This window comes from Nyctibius grandis, chromosome 1 (genome assembly GCF_013368605.1).
Source record: "Nyctibius grandis isolate bNycGra1 chromosome 1, bNycGra1.pri, whole genome shotgun sequence".
In the NCBI taxonomy this organism is placed as follows: Eukaryota; Metazoa; Chordata; class Aves; order Nyctibiiformes; family Nyctibiidae; genus Nyctibius; species Nyctibius grandis.
Genome location: NC_090658.1, coordinates 44,366,423 through 44,387,647, shown reverse-complemented (window position 1 = coordinate 44,387,647; position 21,225 = coordinate 44,366,423). Strand labels below are relative to the sequence as shown.

The window sequence follows — 21,225 nt, the reverse complement described above, 5'->3', positions numbered from 1 at the left end:
CAAAGATCTGCATTGCTCCAAGTCAGTGCTGTATCTCAGAGGCATGACTAAGCCCCACATTTGGGAGAGAGTGCACTTGAGTGGAGAGACACCCAGAAGAAACAAGTGCTTCAGCCACTTACATGGTGGTCGAACTCCTGGGCCACTTCTGGTGCCATCAATCTCATTTCCATCCCCATCCACACACCAACAATATCCACTGCTAGAATGGCACTGAGTGGGTAAGTAATTCCCATGCTCATCGCACTGGGGAATGAAGTGACCAACTCTCATCTCCCTTGGGAAGAAAGTGCCTCCACTTCCAAGAGCTACTTCTCGTTCACGCTGGCATTTGGTCTTTTCCACTTCTGTGAAAAAAAATATAGACCAGTGAATATTTCTGTTTTAATTATGTTCCATTAACAGTTAATGTATACTGGCCACTTATAACGCAAGTATCCTTACCGCTGGAGGAACACAGCACTGTCAACAAACCTTGAAGGCATATGCCTCCAGGGCACCTTCAGGAACAGTCTGCCCTGTGTAAATGTGACACATTCGCCTTAAGCTTACGTCATTTTATCTTTTACTGTCTAGTTTAAAACAGAACAAACAGCCCCCCTGCAGCTTTCTACACTGAAGCATCATAAACAAAAGCTGGAAAACACTGTCTTTCTCCCTGAGGCACATTAGTAAGAACATTCTGTCTGATTTGCAAACCCCATGTCTACTCATTTGGCAATTATCCACAGGCCTTAAAATGTGACTAATTAGACAGGCCATACAGTGGATAAAGGTTTTTTTGTAATGCTAACAGTTGAGTTTCCCTTCAGAGCCACAAGAGAAAACCACAACATGAGGCAGATGCCCAGTTCTCTACAGAACCTAGGAAGTGAAACAACACATTGCTTTGATGTATGTTAGGTTTTTAGAGTTCGGTTACCAAGTTTGAGCACTCATTTGATACTTTTGGACCTAAGAAAGGAATTGCAGGGACAGATTGTCCAGTCCCTGGTAAAGCGCATAAGTAAGGCTATACAGAAAACACGAATACTACTATGTACGCAGAGAAACATACGATGCACAATGGCTACACCACATGCATATGTATTACTGTAGAGATTACAGAGGAAAGACTAACTTCAAAGATTATTAGGAGATTCAGGCATTCAGTTCCTTTGGTTTCAATTTTACAAAACAGTCTGGACTAAAATATACATCTTCTTATGGTATTATCTGTCATGCAATAGGGAATGTCATCTGGATCAATATATCCTTTTAGATACCAAACAACATAATGACATTAAAAGAATACAACAAAAATAATCTTTTTCTTTCTCTAGACAAAGAAATCTGGCTTAGTTTTACCTTACACTTGAGACCCTGATGGGTTCTGTGCATTGGGAAAGAAAGAGCTCTACTTATGGGGGAGTATCTTTTTCCTGTCAATGATTTCTACAGCCAGTTAGAAATACTTATCACAAACTGCCTGCTGAAGAGGCTTTAACATTACACTTCCATTTATTCCTTCCTTGTTTTCACATTGCCTTGTGGACAGCATTAGCTATGTGTGGCTCAGACTAGACCCAGCCCAGCTGAGCAAAAAGCTAATCCCATGCACCCACAGACTACTGTGGTGTAAAGCACACAAATACAAAAAAAAGAAGGGTAGTTTTTTATTATTATTTAAACTAGTTATGCAAGCAAAAGCTTTGGACAAGTTTCATGCACCTGGACACAATTAGAGAAATATAAATGTCTGGAGAACAGCTCACTCTAAGCAACTGAAATATTTGGCATCATCTTTAATGTGGGTGGTGGAGAGCCCTGAATCAACCTACAAAACCAGACGCCAAAGGAAAGCCTCCATTATCTATTTCAAACTGTGTTTGCATGTATTCAATGCACTATGCAGTATGCAGATAAAAGAAATGTTGATTCCAGTAACTGGATATTTTTGTCACCTTTTTTTTTTTAAAGCTCTAACTATATGCACTGCTCACAAGAGAAAACAGGGGGAATACAGAGTATTGGCAAACTGACCCACCCTGCTTTTGTTCATTGCAGAACAAAATCTTCATTGCATTCATGTCATCTTTGAGAGACACTATTAGCTCCTCCTCACTGGGATATAAAAACAAATGTAGAAGCTGGTCATTTTTCCTTCCCATCTGAAACTCCCAGAATTAGAGAATATCCAACAGCTTACAATTTTTTAAATCAATAGATTAGATCAACTCTATGGAAATGAGTTAGCAAATATGAATTATACAAAGGACTGTGTATAAACTCCCAGACAGGACCCAGCTGTTATATATAAAATATATTAGTATTATTGGTAACTTGAAATACCAATGTCTGTTCTAATTTCAAGACAATGTTCAAATTTATATCTGCAGATTTTATACAGGAATACTGATGGAATTTTTGAAGAGTACTTACATTGCAATGATCAAGACCAATCTCACAAATGGCCTGCTTATGCAATTAGCCGCCCTAAAGTCAAGCGGCTAGTCAAACAAATTAATTTTCAAAATTAGTACTCAGTTTCAGAAGGCAGAGAATATGATTTGTTCTTTCTAAAAATCCCATCAACACTGATTTTTCAGTTGCGTAAAAAGATGTCAAATACCCTGTTGCCACTCACTTCTAGGAATAACTATGTTTTACTGCTTCTGTGCTGCTGAAAGCCTCTTACATTTGTGATAAACTGTTTTAACAGTATCAAGTGTGATAAGCAATCTATGTTAAAGAAACATTCTGAAAAGAAATAAAACCAGTGTTACCATGTTCATCTGTGCTGACTCAATCATTTTAACCTGTCTTTCAACATTAAACTCATTTCATCTCACTAATGTGAATTTAGCCAATATTAAAATTATAAATGAAAACAAGCCCCTAAACTAGTTATGACAGTCCAAACCAGGCACTTGGAATCCATACTGTATTTTTTCTCTCCTTGTCTCTGAATCATGAGCAGGATTACTCCGCTTAGAGTTTAGAGACACCTAAAGAAAAGTGAGCTGAATCCCAGTCCAGTGTTGTAGCTCATGCAGCAACAAAGGCAAAATAATCTTAGATATAGATGATAGCTGGTTGGAATAAATAGTCTGCTTATACTGCTTATACAGTCATACATTTTACTCAGTGTGCTTAAGAGAAGATACTCTGATTTTGCAAGCTTTAAATTGCATTAACTGTCTGAAATAAGGCTAGCTATGACACAGTTTGAAAGATGAGATTGACACAGTAAATAAAGTACTTCCCTGCCTTGATGAGCTAACAGCACAAGTTAGACTAAACACATAACAAGAATTGGCACATATTTAGGTAGTACAAGGACTACTTTGTAAGCCAGCTTCCATACACAAACCTTATGGCTAGCAACTTTCCTTTCCTTCAGCACAGCAGACTAAATGAGGTTTCTTAGTGCTCTTCCTTTAATATAAATACAGTAATATTTCATCCAGTCAAGACTCTTCAAACATACAGAACAACTAACATTAGGAGAGTTCTCTGATCTCTTGACTGGTATGAAGAAAACTTCTGTTAACTATCACAGGTAGAGCTAAGAACAAATAACGCTTACCTGGTGCAATGGTGCTGCTGTTACATCAACTACTACACCTGATCGTAGCAAATGGAAAACAAGTCATGCTTATTTCAGAGCTCCATATCCAGAGGTTACCAGCCCTGATTTTCAGAGGTTCTTACCATTCTTGAAACCCACATTTGAAAGCCAAGCCAAATGATCATGTCAATGATAAGAAATACAGTATACACTAGGGTTAGGTCATACTGCCAGAGACAAAACAAATAGTAAGAGCAAGACCTGGGTAATCTTCAGCGATGCAGGAAAGTGGGGATGGAAACAGCCTTTTATTAACAGCAGGCCCAACTTTCAATATTTTTCCTTATCTATGTTTAAACATTATTGATTAGCGTTTATTATAAAGTTGAGTAAAAATCCATTCTCACTGCTTTTTGATGCAGTTGATGTTTGGCTTATGAAGGTAACACACCAACTTAACAGCGTTGCATTTCCCTATGGCACTCTACTTACACCCACAGGACAGTATAATTTTCAAAACAAGCACCATACTAGGTTATGCCTAAGGTAGCCTACCACATAGGCTACCTTAATTTGATAAATGATTAAAAACTGAAAAACCACCTGAGTCAGTGGACAAACATCGTGAAGTAGTGGTATTTCTAGTAAGTTCCCATATTACCTTAGTCTTGGTTTTTAGATTTCCTTGTTAAGCAATTTAGTTCCTTCATTAGGATTCCACAGGAAAATATACAACCATAGGTTGCATCATTTGTGGAAGAGAAATAGACCACAAAACATGAGAAGGACAGGACCTCATCACTAGGTAAACTGAGCTCATAAAAATCAACAAGTAGATTCACACAGTCAAATGGAAAGTTACACTTCTTAGAATACACTGAGTAGACCAGCCACTAAAGATAGACTTATCTTGGAAATCACAATCAAAAAAAAAAGCTATCAACACTGTGAGCAGATAAGCTGCAGGTACTCAGCTCAGTGCTGTAGGGATTGTGAGGGGGTACAAATAAGAATTCAGCATATACACAGGGAATGCTGCACAGGTATAACAGAAGCAATGTGGGACAGGGGAGATGATTCAAGGAATACTGGGTCCAGCTCTGGTAACCACAGTTCAAAAGGATAGTGAAAAATTGAACAAGTGTACAGAAAACAGCTCCTAAGAGAGAAGCTGTAAGGAAAGAGATCAAAGGCCTGATGAAGAAGTTATGTTCCATGGACCACAGTACACACAATTCAGACTAGGTACATAGAACAGTGCATCCTGAACTCAAGCTAAATGTATAACCTTCCTCAGAAAAATAAATTTGTATTTAATGTTTTAAACTTATTTTCTACTGTTGTTTCACAGAAACTACCAGTAGCAATCTGGAATTTAAATGTCACTGAAATATATCACAGAACTTGAAAAAATGAAATGGAAATAGCATGGATATGGGAAGTGGACCAGATGGAAAACATACATGTACACACTTCCCGCATAAGCAAAGAAACAAGCAGAATGGGGGGAAAAAAAAACCCCAAACCTAAAACCATATACAAACATTCAAAGCCTTTTTTGGTGATAAAGCAAAGCTCTTGCAGCAGCACTGCAGAAAATTATTTACGGACTTTTCAAAAAAAAAAAGATGGAGGCTGAGAAAACAGGATGAGAAACAGACATGTATGGGATTTCTTCCCTTCCATTTTGCAGGGGGGATAACAGTCTGATACACTAAATAAAATTCAGTTAGCTCTGTGACAGCATTCAAAAATTTTTAAAGATCTGATATCACTACTCAAACAGGTTTTCATTCACAAGGTAAAGACAAAAGTGATTTAAAACTGTGTCCAGAATCAGTATGTAATCAAAGAGTACTTTTTAATTTGCCATGGGGATCGCTTTATTCCCCACGTATCACAAGGAGTTATACTGACATTTTTAATTGCTGTTCTTGGACATTGCCAAAAAAAGAGGAAAAAACCGAAAACAACACACTTCCCTTTTTCCCTTCATTTTCCTTTGTAATCCTTCACTTAGTGTTGCCCTGTTAAGTGCATTTCTCATGTGAAACGGATTGTATATAGAGGACCAGCGAATGGCTCTTAACAGTCAGACCCCTAGTTCCAAGAATCTAGATTTGTTTCTGTTTGGTAAACAGTGTCTGGGGTCTGCAGGGGTAGAAACACTCAGACATCTGGCTTTTTTGAAATGGAAAAATGAAGCGTGAGGAAATAATGAAGTACAGACTTCCTTAATAGCTGTGAGCAGTGGGACATTCCAGCATCATTAACTCTTTCATTACCTGCTGGTTCACTCCTACAGACATTCTCTCGTGCATGACTCGAAACCATTTTACTTGTTAGTCTACTTGTTTCAAGAGTTGCCGTTCAGCAGTGGTAAGATTCAACAGTAGGTTTCATATAATAATAAGGACACCGAACAAGCAAGCAATTGTACACATGGATTGGAAAAGAGTGCAGCAAAAAGAACAGAGTATTCGGATGAATGAAACTTTCCATGCTGTTAACAACCAGGAAAGACTTCAGTGACTTGACTGAGGCTAATTAGATCAAAACCTTAGTGGGTAAAAAGGGGAAGAAAGGGCCTCAAATTACAGCTGAATACAATACGGCCTCATCTGGAATCTCCATTCTGAAGCAACTTACTTTACAAATTGGGTGCTAAAGTAAACTAAGCTGCTTTTTGCTAGGCTTCAGAAAGTATATTTGATTCTATCTCCTGGCAGTGATTAACTGTTGGATATAACCATTTTAAAAGTACTAAAGCTTTAGCAATAGATGACAACCCAAGGGCAGCTATTGTTCTATTAACTCTCTAAGAAGGGAGGAGTAGCTAGGTTTGTTGTAAACACTGCCATTGCTGCAGACTAGCAGAGCACTACAGATACCTCTGTACTTCAGTCAGGATTCAGCAAAAGTCAGACTTCTTATCTACAAAGATTTTTTTCTGCTCAGAGCATTTCATGAGCAGCGTAAACTGATACAAGTGTTTCTAAAGCATGTCTTCTACTGGTAGTACAAAACAGCATTTAAAAAAAAAAAAAAAAATCAGAGAGGCATATATGAAGACTAACAAAACCTGGCATATCCCCGTCCACTAAAACAGCAGATACAACAAAACTCTCCAAAATATTTTTTTACTACCATTAAAGCTGTGACACAAAAATCCTCATTCAAGATGAAATTGTGTTGACAAGAAGTGTACAGGATAAGCAGTAAAATATAACACAAAGCTACTACAACATAGTACACTGTGGTTAGCAGTTTAGTAGACACACTAACCACTGCATGTGAAACTGTGTTGTTCTGAACAAGAAATCCCCACTTAAATATGCTCTCACATATACTCAGAAGAAATTAATTCTGTCCTGGTAATAAAATTAATTGGTTGAATTCAAGTATCAGTCTACCAAACCATGTGTTTCAGCTACAAAGGGGATATGCCAGACATGAAAGCAGTATCTCTGCCTCTACAATTCTTCCTGAAGAACTAGAAGCTTTAAGGTTCAATTTTGCTTCACATAAGTTTCTCCTCTAGGAGGAATAATCCTGGTTTTATCTGCTGGTTGGTTAGCTAAATATTTTGACACAGGTCAGAAACACTAGGTAGTTCTTCATTCATCTGGCATTAAAATGAAAATACACATGGGCATTCATGCACAAAACGTTAGTTAAAAATAGTATTGAAAGACTGACAAAGCAGCAAAAGCTAGAGCTTCAGAATTAAATATTGCAAAACCTCCTACAATTTACCTATGATAGAAAAGCCTACAAGCACTGGGTGATTTGACATAACACGTGTTGTTGAGCAGATGATGAAGTCATGTAAATATGACCTAAAACCAGAAATAACCTTGCAATTTTTTTATGCCTTTCCTATAAACGATCCTTTGCCTTTCTGTTTTAAGACATAAGTATCCAACTGTGCAAAAAAAAGTCAAAATTTCAGAATTAGGGAATATAGTGGCAAAAGAAAAATATTAAGTTTCAGCAACACATCAGGTAGTAATATTGTGCCATGCAGACAAGCGCTTTTAATTCAGCACATTCACTGTTAAAAAAAAAATAAACTCAAATTTGAATCATCAGATACTTTGGACATCATTAAGACCACAGTGCAGAAGCTGAATTATAAAGACAGCCTCCCTCCTCAGTCATGCTGCTTCTTGCTCTCTTTCCCTTTGGCCCTATGCCTTTCTCACTCTTGGCTGCACAGTTTGAGTTTGTCTGTTGAAAGCTGCAGGGTCTTTTGCCCAACAGCAAGAATCTTAGAAGCAGAAGAATTGGGTTTGAATATACCCAGAAGTTAGGCTTTATTTCCTGGATGAAAGCATTCACCATTCTGCAAAACCTGAGTGCTGTCTATAGATTTGACACACTTTTGAACTAAAGTAACTGTAACAATGCTACTTCCTGCTTCAGTGTTCCTTGCTTTCTTTTTTTTTAAGCATACCTTCAAGATCAGAAGTTTTATACTTCAAGGCCCAAACTACAATTCAAGAACAGAAGTGTGGGAGGGTAAAGAACTTTCTGCTAAATAGAGAACAAGCTGGGTAAATACAGAAACAACTAAATGCTAGTTAGAAACACGAGTTAGCCTTTACGGACTCTTGCTGGTTATATGGGGCACGTGGGCATCTAGATCCTACTGAAGACAACAATGCAGGTAGTTTGGTCTCATCTTTCACTCTTCTCCTGCAACTGTTGCATTTCATTTACATTGACAACAATTCCGGATATTTTATGATAATTGACTACTGTGTATGCAAACCAATCTAATCTGTGGTCAAACCTTTACATAATGCAACTTCTAAATACAGTATCAGGCTGGGGCTGAGAACTGCTGAGGGACAGAACAAACAAAACATAAAACGTGACATTGAACAGTGTATCATGGAAAAATAATAATAGTCAAGATACATATTTTGACACAAGCTTGGTGAAGTTCAAAACTTAAAAGACTTGAGAAAGAATAAAGACCCCAATAAGAAAATACAATCTGTTCCAGAGAGGAACCAGATTAAAATATATCCTCCATTTCCCAAGTTATGTTTCTGGTCCAACTTTCAAGAACTATAAAATTTTACCTCCTAACACACACCGGAAACCATCCCCACGATAACCTGCCTTACACTGGCAGCTGAAGGACCCAGGAGTGTTGTAGCAGAAAGCATCTGGATGACAGTGGCCCTGTTGACATTCATCTACATCTGTAAAAGAAAAGATTAATGTCAGATAACTTCCTCCTGATGGACAAAACAGAGTGATGAATTAAAGCACGAACCTGCCATATTACTTTCAGGCTCCTATTTTAGGATATCTAATTAGAATTATAGACCGTTGGAAGAACATCTATACAGAAATGCAACAGAGGGAAAAAAAAGCATGCACGTATTTTAGGTTCTCTCTCTCAGCAAATTCCCACTCTCTGCTGTTCCGATGGGTAACTAGCATTGTTAACTCGCACGCTATTGTAGAAATACATGCCCATGTTTCTCAAGGAAGAGACTTAACACAGCACAAGAAGTAGGATTTGGCCAGCAAGGTTTCCAATATGTAGTTAGGTAAAACTACTCCCCCACTGCACTCCAATTGACATGAAAAAGAACATAACTTTTTTACATAGTCTGAGCATCATGTGTCATGACCTTAGTAATATAAACTAATACTGTACAGACAGTTCCAACAGATGCAGATCTGGTCTGCTAACTGCAACTACTGCAATTTTTGCGTTTACCTCATCTTGAGCCTTCTGTAGCTCAAATATTGAAGAATGAATTAAAAAGTGACAGGAGGAAAGGACAAAAGCTTAATGCAATGCCTGCCTGAGCGAGTTAAACTACGAAATTTCCTACTTTAAACCACAAGTAACTATAGAACATTGCAATGACCAGCCAAGTTGTGCAAAAGAGTATAAAAATGCCACAACAAATGGTGTTACCCACCCTCACAGGCACGCCCATCTCCAGAGAAGCCAGGGAGGCATGTGCAGATGTAGGCAGACCCTCCGGTGTACACACACTGAGCACGCTGAGGAATGTCACAGTTGTGTGTGCCTGTCTGGCAATGGTTTACGACGTATTCAACAGCTGCAGGTTAGAAGTACAAGAGAGGAGATGAAAATTTGAATTTTCCTCTGTGAAGTCTGAAGCTCATAATAAGTTTATAGGGAGAGAACAACAGCTGTGAAAGCATACAGAAGAGAAAGGAAACAGGGAAACTGTATTTTTTGTTTGGGGAGTTGGGATTTTTTTTTGCCAAGATCTCCCCTTTCACTGGTGTTAAATCTTATTAGTGTTTTACAAGAAACTGGTTGTCCTCAGCACCTCATAGATGTTTGTTGATATAGAACAGGGCAGAAAGGCTACCACAGTGACAGATCCTAATATCGACGACAGCTTTGTTTGTAAAAAGGAGTCCTGGATGAAGAAATGTAAGGCATCTCACATGTTAGCTAAGTGGCCAGTTCACTGCACTGGGAATTATTAGATAACCTGCTACACTAACCTAGCACTGACCCAGGGTTGTCATCACTTGGCAACAGATAGGAGCTGTGACTCACTCAATAGAAGGTAAACACATTTGTCAACTATTGGAGAGATTTTTGACCAACTGTGGAAGCTGGGACCTTTCCTGCAGCTTTTCATAACTTTCTCATTGTTGACAGAGGTGACTCTGAAGGCATTGCACTGCTTTACACAAAAATTATTTCAGGCAGTCGCTTGCCTATGCTTACCTGTTATGTCAGAGAAGAGGAAAGGAAATCATGGTATTTAAAATAGGAAAAGGCAAAATACTACAAAAATTTTAGGCCCGGAAATAGATGAGCTTGCAGTGTGTACATCTAGGAACAGACTTCCAGCTGCTGTAACAGAGTCCACTGAGGCTTTCTTTACATAGTTCTTACAAGGAGTTGACAGGGGACCAAGTGTGGACTCTACAATGCTCCTTTCATCACAGTACACAGATGGAAACTACCACAGTATCGGCAGGGAAATAACAAAAACCTGCCATCAGAGCCAGATCTGAAAACAGTCGTTTTCTCAATTTCTCTGTAGGAGATAACATGATTGTTAGAATCATTTATATCTGTTCTGTTTGATGAAGTAAGTTTCAGATTACAAAATAATCTATTCAGAACAGCATTATAAATGCATAAGATTTGGAGTTGGAGCTCAATGGGAGTCTCCAAGTCCTCCTATTCCTCAGCCTACAAATAGAAGAATGGGATTTATTTACAACTCTCTTCTAAAGCTATCCAGTGAGTCACACAGCTGGTATGAGAAAGCTGCAGTTCCAGAAAAGCTGAGTTAGAGCTCGTGTCCCAGAGCAAGCTGCAAAAGCACAAAGAGGGTAGCTGTTGCTCTTTCTGGGTTCCAGTTGTCTGTGGGTTATAAAACTCTCCCCTGTGGAAAGGGCAGCAAGATTATCATGACATTTATTTTCAATCTCTTGGGAAACTAGAGTTCATCTTTCCTCTCTTTAGTCTTACAGATGCAAAGTTTGGTTTTGATTGAAGGAAGGGATCAAACTGAGTCCTTCAAGCTGGGCAAGGAATTACTTAGCACTTGTTAGAAGTGTGACATATCAACTCCATGGGAAAGTGGTAGAGTGAAGCTGGCGAGGTCACGGCTGGAGGGAAGCACGGTCCCTTTCAGGTCCAAGTGACAGAAGCGCAGTGGTGGACATAATGGAAAGAACATAAAGCGTCTCTTCCACATCTCACCCTATCCCTCCCAGTGTCCTGGTAGAAGAAGTTGCTTCTTCCAACTGTTCTGCAACAAAGGCAAGACTTAGGGTGCACTGTGAGCAGATGTGAATGGTAATTCTTACTGAGGCAGAGAAACAGGGCTCATGATGGAATGCAATACACAGCATGCAAAGTCATACACTTAAGGGAAGTAATGCAAGTTTCTGCTGCAAGATGAAGGCTTCTCAGTCTTAGCTGAAGAAGTCTCAGCTATAATGAGGAAAGACCTGAATGCATTAGCTGATCAAAGGGTAACTAAGCTTCCACCACAAAGCACTCACGACAGAAGCAAATGTAATCCTCAGCTGTTATCAGTTATTTCCAAAAGAAACAGGAACTGGTCCAACCATACTGGAAGAGTTTGTATAGGTTTTGTCAGTACAGAATTACTGTCAGGTTGCAATCAAATACAAAAATTCTAACTAAAAAGAAAAAAAAAATCTAATCTATATCCTATCCTGACAGTTACAGCTCTAGCAGAGTCATTACCCCTCTTTTGTCTGCCATTTTTCATTATCTCTGCCATTTGTAGATTTTTTTGTTTAGCTTTTCATATTTGCAATATAAATCACAGAATCAATCAGGTTGAAAGAGATCTCTGGGATCATCGAGTTCAACCATTGCCCTGACACCACCATGTCAACTAGACCATGGCACTAAGTGCCATGTCCAGTCTTTTCTTAAACACATCCAGAGATGGTGACTCCACCACCTCCCTGGGCAGCCCATTCCAATGTCTAATGACCCTTTCTGAGAAGAAATGCTTCCTAATGTCCACCCAAACGAATGACACCTGAAAGAATCAGCTTAATGTTCTTGAGGGTTAAGGTCATGGGTTTTCTTTCTATATGGAAAATTCACTTTCAATACACATCCCACACAATCATCTTGCAATTCTGCCAGCTACCAAATGGAATTTCTACAACTCCAGTGAAAGAAAAAAACAAACAGGAAAAAATATCTCTTGTTAGGATGACTTTAGTCCAGGAAGTACAGATTAACTCAGGCTTCCTCCAGAAAAAAAAGTTTTTAAATTAAATAAACTAATTCAGTGACAGCTACTGAATTTGAAGTTTTAATGGTCCATTAACAAACCAGCTAGACTTCCTCCAAATCTCAAAGATTCTAACAGTGAAATGATCTGTACTTATAATTCCTTTTCAGCATGATTAACTGTCTCTTCTCGCTTCAGAATAAGCCTGCAATAGCCAAGACACGCTGGTTTAGACCTGTGCACTGCCTTGTCCAAGGGATGAATCCGTAACTAAAATCTAATCTGTTAAATCTAATTCTAGATTAGACATAAGAAAGAAACAAACCCCAAAATGCCAAAACACAGGACTACAGAAAATGCAGAAAAAGCCCTACCTCATCTTGAAAGTGAGATGCCGTGAAATAACAAATTAATAACGGCTTGCTTTCATTTTTCTTCTTTACAAATTTGAATTTTACTTCCATGTGAAATCTACAGCTAAATAACGGTACAGAAAGGACAGAAGCATTCAATACTCATTTCCACTTTATATTTGGAAACTTTCTGAATGGGGAATTTTTATGAGACGAAAACAAAGTAGTTTAGGCGCCTTCTTCAGTTACCTAATGGGATTGTAACCACTAACTGCAGCATGAACTCCTAAATTCAACTCATGTTAGAAGTCAGTGCAGATCGTAGAAGCTGTTTTCTGTCTCTGTGAGATGAATCACCGCCTGAAAGCTGGTGGACAGAAATGTGAAACTCACCAACACAAGTCCGCCCATCTGCTGCAAACTGGTATCCTTCATCACACTCACAGCGGTAGGTTCCTGGCTGGTTATTGCAGACTGCATTGCTGCCACATAGAGCTGGTTGCTCTGAACATTCATCAACATCTAGAATATAATAAGGATTCCAGTTATTACAAAGATGCATTTAATACTGATGCCAGAAAAACAAACTGTGCAACTGTTGAATAATAGCAGGCTTGTGTATTTCAATTCCATTTTGGATAGACCATACCTCTTAGGAGATAATGGCAACCTGAAAATAAGTTTTCAGCTAACTGTCTCCTCAGCTAATCTGCACAAAAAAAAAAAAAAAACACCACAAAAAACAGAAGAGGTTCTATAATGGAATAATAAGGGGAGACTAAATCAGAGAGGAAGGAGGAGACACTGAGAAAGAAAATGTAGCCTACAAGGTGATCAGAAGCAGTGATGACTGCTGGGGGAGCATAAACTTTAGGAAAGACTTGCCCTTTCGCTATCCATATACATTTTGCTGGACAGGGTGCTGGGCCACCTTGTCTAGACTGTGCTTTTGTCAAAAAAGGTTGGACCAGACGATCCTTGAGGTCCCTTTCAACCTGGTATTCTAGGATTCTACGACCTCTAATCCACCGCTGCTCAACCCACAGCACCAGAGTACTGGGAGGGACAGTGTGATGCTGCTGTTTCCATTTGCAAGTTGATTTAAGGGTTGGAATGGGGGCAGAGGGCTCTTTTGGTTTTTTTTAGTAAAGAAACAACGCAGTTAACTAATAGGGATTATGCATATTTCATTAATACACACTTTCACCTCTTGAAAACAAGTTTTTGTGCTGTGATTTGATTACAAAACAAAACCTAAATACATTTAAGAATACACAGCTGTACAGAGCTGGGAAATAAAAGCCTCCTTGAACAGAAGCGATATTCAAAGGAGATGTTGAAAAAGATCATTTCAATGCGTTCCACATATCTGTGCTCTGTACGCCTGTGCATACACCATTCCTCATCTCCCTCAAGAACTTTTAACCTAGTTGACTCATTTTAACCAGAACTTGCAGAACAGTAAATTTCTCATAGCTAAGTTCCCACAAGCTTTATGAAAGGACAAACTAGGTAGGAAAGATACTTTTTAAGCTGGCAAGACATACTCAAGTTTGACTCTTCAAAACAGTAAAACTTGCTCACTTTAATTACTGAGTTACTGATCAGCTACCCCAGCATCCCTCTAACCTATCTTTCCCTAAACCAGCCTTTCAGGACAGTTCATTTTGCTGGAATGGCTAGTCCTGAGGGTCAATACATTCCAGTCAAACCAAATGCTACATTAGCTGCCATTTTGTAATGAAAGTTTTCTGATACCATAACAAACATTTCCATCTCCACGGAAGCCAATCGAACATTCGCAGAAGAAACGATTTCCAGTTCCTGGACGACATACCGCATTGGTGTCACAGTTATGTGTACCAGTGTAGCAAGGATTCCGGTTAATATCAGCAGAACCATCTGCAAGAGAGACCATATTTAGCCATGAGGACTCTATCCAAGTAATAGCACTCAGATAAGGCCCAGAAGTAGATTGCTTGTAGTGCACATGAAACAAGGAAAGAGAATACTTTTGCAACAGGAAGAAGAGGACTTGCAGATGATATGCAGGACATGAATCTCATACATACCAATAGCACGTGTATTCCTTGTTACTTCTGCAAAGAACTGCTGAGTTAAAAAAAAACAGAGAAGCCACAAAAACCTCTCTGAAAAACAAGATTGACAAAGATAATGCATCTTCCACCCACTGACACTAGACCCAAAATGTGATTCTTAACAGCTTGGTTTGTTCATTATAATTAGCAGAACTTTATCTTTGTAACAAACAAAAAGGAGCACAGTCCTTTCTTGTACTCATTGGTATGCATTTTCAAATTGCTCCTTTGCATTTTTTCCGATTTTAGTGCAAACAAACTTGGACACCTCATCCAAAAAAAATACACTCCATAGGCTGCCTACCTTCCAAAGATAAAATGCCATGTTTCAAAATAAAGTATAGAAACCAGCTGTTTCAATGGCATATCTTATTCCCCTCTTTTGCCCTTTGGTCTGACAATACAAAATAAATCATTAATAGAGGAACTATAAATTAGGTAAAGATGAACAATGCTCTCTCTGTATCTGAGCAGCAATAGATTCAAGGCAGTATGTTGAGAATATTTCAAGGAATTAGATACGTAATCTCCACTGAATTTCAAGATGAGATAATAACTTAAATACTCATCCCCAAGTGAAAATACAAACTTTCAACAGTCTCATTTATCTTCTTAATTTCTGGACCTGGACTTCTACTGACTAATGAAACAAATTAATAAAACTCATTAATTTATCCCAGCTCAGGCAGGAAAAAAAAAAAATACAGAATCCTGCTCTTAATTACTCACAAAAGAGAAAAAGAAAGTTTTCCAATTCATACATACCACTGATTGGGCCAATGGAATTACTCATAGCATATCGCAGAATCTGCTCGTCTTGGTTATACAGGACAAATACACTGTCCACTGAGAGCTGCTGAGCAGCAGAAGCAGCATGGTGAGAGTCATCATGAATGCATTCATCAAACGAGATGGTCTGTCGCCACTGATAGGCGCCCGTGTACGTGGAAGAAACCCCATCCCTTTCTGGCTCTGTCACTGTGTACTCCCTGGTGGACGATGAAGTGATCACTGCAACATGGCAACAAACATGCTGATCAGAACAGAGAGCAAAAATACTCTGCCCAATGCTATCTGTAGACTTGGGATACAAGCTGAGTAGTGTAAACAGAAATTTCAAAGGCAAGAAGTTATAAAAGTGGATGTATTTCCATGCAAAGGAACAGACATTTGATTAGACTTACTCTGTTCTCAGATATCACAGCCTTGAGGACTAAGTCATATAATTTGTCTTGACATATTTTAAAAATCTAACTTTACTTTGTGGTTTACCAGGTAAAGAAAGGAAAATTCAAGTCAGGAAACTCAGAGGTTTCTTTAGATTAATTTACATAAAGGATCTATAAGCAAAGAACAAGAGCCACCTCACCAGCACCTCACTTTTAGTTTATTGTGGTCTATTGGCCTTGAATTTTGACAGAGTCTTGAATAAGATGCATGTCTAAGAGCTCTTGTATGCTTCACAACAGTTTTCTATACTGTGAAAAACTGTGACCAAAACTCTTCAAAGCAGATCCGGGCTTGCGGATCCTCCCACCAACAGAAAGCTCCTCAGAACTCCACTATTTTTCATATGGACACCAGAACACACCTGTTATCAATCCACTTGCAACTGTTAGCAAAAGCTAGATTTCTGCTAAGTAATGGTCAACCAGATATGCCACAGGACAGCAGAAGTGTAACTATTTGAGCACTGGTAAATGAAATCCAGCCTAAAGGATGCATCCTTCCAGCCCCTGACTTTTCTTCCATGGGGACAGCATTTCTGCCAAGAAGGCAGGTGTTCTACAGAGCACACGTTGCCCAAACAACTCCTCCAAAACTCTGAAGCTGTTCAGCACAAAGTGGAAGCTTTCTGCTGCCCCCAACTCCTCCTCCTCACAGTCCATAACAACAGGCAAAGCAGCAAGAGGGGTTCATCACCGGCTACCAAAGCCAGACATTAGCAGATACAAGGCAGTGATGATGCAACTACACCCTTTTCAGCTATCTCTAGCAATCCAAGTGTGCCCCTGGAGCAAAGTGTACTCTCTCCAGTATTCATGTGCACTTGGGTGCACCACAGGCGGCTTCCTCTTTATTGCTCTTTGACAGCCGGGCTGGCTGGCCAGCAGCAACACTCGGAACTCTCTTTGTTTTTGCTGTGTCGAAACACCCATAGTTTTATCCAGGAAGAGGAAAGCAAAAGAATGGAGATTCCCCTGTAAATAGTGAAATGAAGAATGGCTCTTTTACCAAATCCCAGAGTCTGAGATAAGGAAGACAGAGAGAGAAGGAGAGAAGTACTGAAGAGACAATGTAGGAAACTGATAAGGGAATTAAGAGGTTCCTAATTTTCTGGTCAGTTGTTCAAATTCAGCTCAAGTAATACTGACAAATGCTTGTTACTAACACAAGGCACAGTCTTTGCAATGCAGTTTACAGGACACATACTGGCAAATAACTGGTTTGCACAGTCTGATCGGACAAGACCAAAGCCCACTTGATTACATTACCTCAAAAGGGTATACACCAGTACACCTATGAAGAGCTGTGAACCCTACAAAAAGCTTTGTGACGTGTACAACTGCCATCAGCAGTGTAAAAATAGGGCCAAGGAAAAGGGAAATACAGAGTGGTTTTCAAACACCAGTTCAGAGAAGGTTAAACTCACATTTTTTCAATAAAAAGATTAGAAATATTTGCATTGTCCCACTCAAAATCCACCTTCTTTTGGGACCTTCTCCTACAAGGCAAAAAGCAACTTTCTGTAAATCGAAGGGTCCTAAGGACTCTCGCTAAGAAGGGAATAAAATAACATTTTTCAGATTGTCTTACTCTCTGCTCTGAGAAATGTGCACTTTCTTATCATTTCATTCTTAGGGAACCTTACCAGAACTAGAAGTGTGATAGAGTTCAGTGTATGGTTCAATATGGACTGATGCGCCAGATGGGATCTCAGGTATTCTGCCCTCCATTTCTGTGCTGATGGTAAGGTGACCATGCTCATCAATTCCACTGAATTTCTGCTTTATAACCAGCTTCTCATTGTTGCCAAGAAAAGTAACTTCAGTTTGCCGTGTAAACTCGCCACCTAAAGAAACAGCATTAGTTAAACCACTTAATAGCGGTTTCATGAATCCTTCTATTCAAAGTATTGCTTCTAGTAGATAACATATATATTACTATTTTCTGCAAGCTTTGATGCAGCATAATTGCTAATGCTTTAGGTTTCTACAGAAATAACTTTCAGATGTATACTGATAATATCCTTGGATAATGCAAGGATAATCTTTTCTTAAGCACTGAACACGCTAAATTGCAACTAAGCCTGAAGAAACAGACTTTTTTAAGTTAAAAAAATGTTCCAACAAAGCTAATAGTAGTATGTCTTATCCTACCAGTTAAAATGGCAAAGGAGTTAGTTGTACGTTTTAGGGAAAACCTCCAGTAGGAATACAGTGAGTTAAAAAAAAATTTTAAATCCTGTTTCCAAACATCTGTTGCCAAATCAAAACCAAGTGAAATGTATGCTGTCAATTCCAGAACAAACTTCAAACACATCAAATCCAAGAAAACCCCAAAATAAAAAGTTATGTTCAACTAAATTCATGGTACAGGGCTGTAAAGGATAAAATCTTAAAAAGAAACACATGTTCTCCTAGAAAATATTTGATCTACAGCTTGAATTCATGTGCACAAACAACCAGATTTAGCCTCAAACTCTTATGAAAAGCTGTAATTGTGAACTGCAGTTTCGCTCAAATAAGTTAACAGAATCATTTGCATCTCATGCAGGAATTGCTTCTGTTAAGAATTTCAGACCTTCATGAGGTCAGATTTTCATTTCTCTTTTGCTCCATCGGTACACTCAGGCAATTAACATGTTAGACCTCTTGTAGGTGTAGAGATAGCTTTTTTCAGTAGCTCTGTACACTCTAGTACCAAAAATCAGATCCTTTTCAATACTCTCTGTCTTGCACAGGAACTGGCCAAGCCATTCTTCTTTCTAACAGACTTATGTGCTTGTGCACCGACAGTAAATTAAAAAGCCCAATATCTATACATTGCAAACAAGAAAAATGGTTAAAAGTTTGATTACAAAGCAATCCATTTGCAGCTCAGAATAAACATGTTTTCATCCTATATTGCTTCTAAATACACATTTCTTTTCTCTCAAGACAGAGGAAAGCATAGCACAGCTTTTGAACATTATTTTAATTTAGAAGTTACCAGTAACACTGAATCCATTTTTATATCCTTGCTGTTCCACAGCAAACATCCATCCTATGATACCTCCAATAGAGGCAAGAGGCAGTAAAGAATACCCCAAAGTCTCTGGGATTGTGCTGATAGCAGTGTAGGCACGCCCTTGGTTCATCACAACATAGGAGTGGAGATCAGTGTTCTCGAATACAACTGGAATGGGGTTATTTCCTACAAAGATTCTTCCTTTGACCTTCCCGTTGACTCTCTGAGGAGAACCTGGCAAATCAATACAATACATCAGAACAAAATGACAGTTCTCACATACCCTCGAAGGAATGTGTTCAGAGCGTTCACTATGTTCAAAGATATTAGTGTTGAAATAAATGGCAAACAAATGCTCACAGAACACAACAGACAGGAAACTGCCTACAAACAGTGTGTTAATTTGCTTACATATGTACACAGGTACACATGTGTGTGTGTGTGTTGTCATTATACAGATGATTAAGTGGCCAAAATTGCCTGAAGAGATGCCCTTTATCCTTAGTAACAGTTTTGTCTGCAAGGATAACTCCATAAACAGACTACACTGTTACAGTATCTCTGACAATAAGTGGCATATGGAAACTCCTTTTGAAGATCACACATCATATCAATACCTACTGAACGTAAATTTGTTCATTCCCTATTAGAAGGCTAATGCCATTAGGTGTTAGAATAATTGATCTATTATTCTAACCTATTCTATTTCTTGACTCGAAACTATTGACTGTTTTAAGACTATCCTTGTTTTACTGAAGTAGCTACTTTGGATTGCTAGTTTTCTTCTGTATATAATTTCCTACATGCAAATTCAAATTCCATTATCATCAGATCCTTCTTTTCTTTCTCTGTAAAATTCAATTTTATGAACTGAAATCCAATTAGTAGGTTTTGCTTTCCCTCCTTATAAAACACAAAGTCTGCAGTCAGCTATTTTAGTTGTTGAAATGCTTCTATACTCTTGAGTCAAGTCACTATGAGGATTACAAGTGTATACATAAGAAATTCCTTTATGGATTTTACACAGGAACAAAGTTTAAATGGGTATCTAACAAAAACCTGGCAGATTAGCCCTTTAGTAAAGGAGCTTAAGAGCCAGACAAAGATGAGCCATGCTCTTTAGGTTGATGATCAAAGTTAATTTGTTTATCCCCTTTGAACTGTCCATTTCTAGAGTGAGGGCCATATCAGATTATAACACCTTGGAACTCCACGACCAGTTCTAGCAAAAAACACTGGATGTTATGCTATCTATTAAATCATGTCAGTTACAGAAGAGTTTAATTTTTCTAGAAAGCCATGTTAAAATGCATAACGCGTATAATTGACCACCTAAAATAATTCGCTTCATTCAAAAAAATCATACCATCTTAGAAAGTATAGCTCACTTAAAATACCTTTCAATACATCTCAGCAATGTCTTCCAAATAGTATTTAACCACGTCTTTTTTAGTACTGAAAACAGGTAGTCTTGTTCAAGAATGCCATGTGTAATTGCTGCTTATGTACCCAATTTTCAAAGAAGTTACCTTCTGCTACACATTGTCTGCCGTTTCCTTTGTAACCAGCAATACAACTGCAACAAAATCCGTTGGGATAATCTTTGCAAATTGCATGAACAGAGCACTGGTGGCGGTTGTTAGCACAGGTCTGTTGTACATCTGTGTGGTAGCGAAACACTGTAAAAATAAGACCAGACACTTACACTTCATGTAATTACTACAGTATTCACATATCTCTGGTTTAGTTTAAAAATGTCTAGACTCGCTTGGTTAGTTTTTTCTTTTTCTCTTTAAGTAAAACAAACAATTGCAATTGATTTTTGCTAACCTTGCAATATGCAAGTAACGGTCTACTATTTTGCAGAAAATATTGTGGCTTCAGATGTTAGAAAACTGTTTAGTTCTATTGACTTCATCAGATCTATATTAAACAGATCAGTTAAACTGTCTCGGCAAAACTTAACACACAATAATTTTAACCTGTCCTTGTTTCCAAACCAAAACAAAATAAAGAGCCTTTCCAAACTCAGAACTGAACACATCAGTATGGTACCCAAGACCGTGCACCAGTTGATGCACTTTGTAATCCTAATTGGCTTACCCTATAGCAATTCTCACATCTCCTTCAAGAAAAAATTAACATCTGGGCAGTCAGTCACACTGTTTTGAATTTTCTATAAACACTTCCTCAGAAGTTAAAATTGCTAATCCCACCCTTGTAAAACTTCAGGCCATGAACATCTA

General features: G+C 38.5%; 1 protein-coding gene across 1 annotated transcript in view; it reads right to left on the bottom strand.

Annotated features, from left to right (window-relative positions):
• NID1 (nidogen 1) overlaps window positions 1-21,225 on the bottom strand; it is a 51,203-nt gene that overhangs the window by 19,280 nt on the left and 10,698 nt on the right. The window contains exons 5-13 of the mRNA XM_068406273.1: window positions 20,509-20,658; window positions 18,962-19,213; window positions 17,622-17,822; window positions 15,515-15,760; window positions 14,409-14,552; window positions 13,044-13,172; window positions 9,499-9,642; window positions 8,641-8,763; window positions 123-347 (exon numbers count right to left, since the gene is read on the bottom strand). Of these exons, the coding sequence (XP_068262374.1) occupies window positions 123-347; window positions 8,641-8,763; window positions 9,499-9,642; window positions 13,044-13,172; window positions 14,409-14,552; window positions 15,515-15,760; window positions 17,622-17,822; window positions 18,962-19,213; window positions 20,509-20,658 (1,614 nt within the window). The remainder of the gene's footprint in view (window positions 1-122; window positions 348-8,640; window positions 8,764-9,498; window positions 9,643-13,043; window positions 13,173-14,408; window positions 14,553-15,514; window positions 15,761-17,621; window positions 17,823-18,961; window positions 19,214-20,508; window positions 20,659-21,225) is intronic.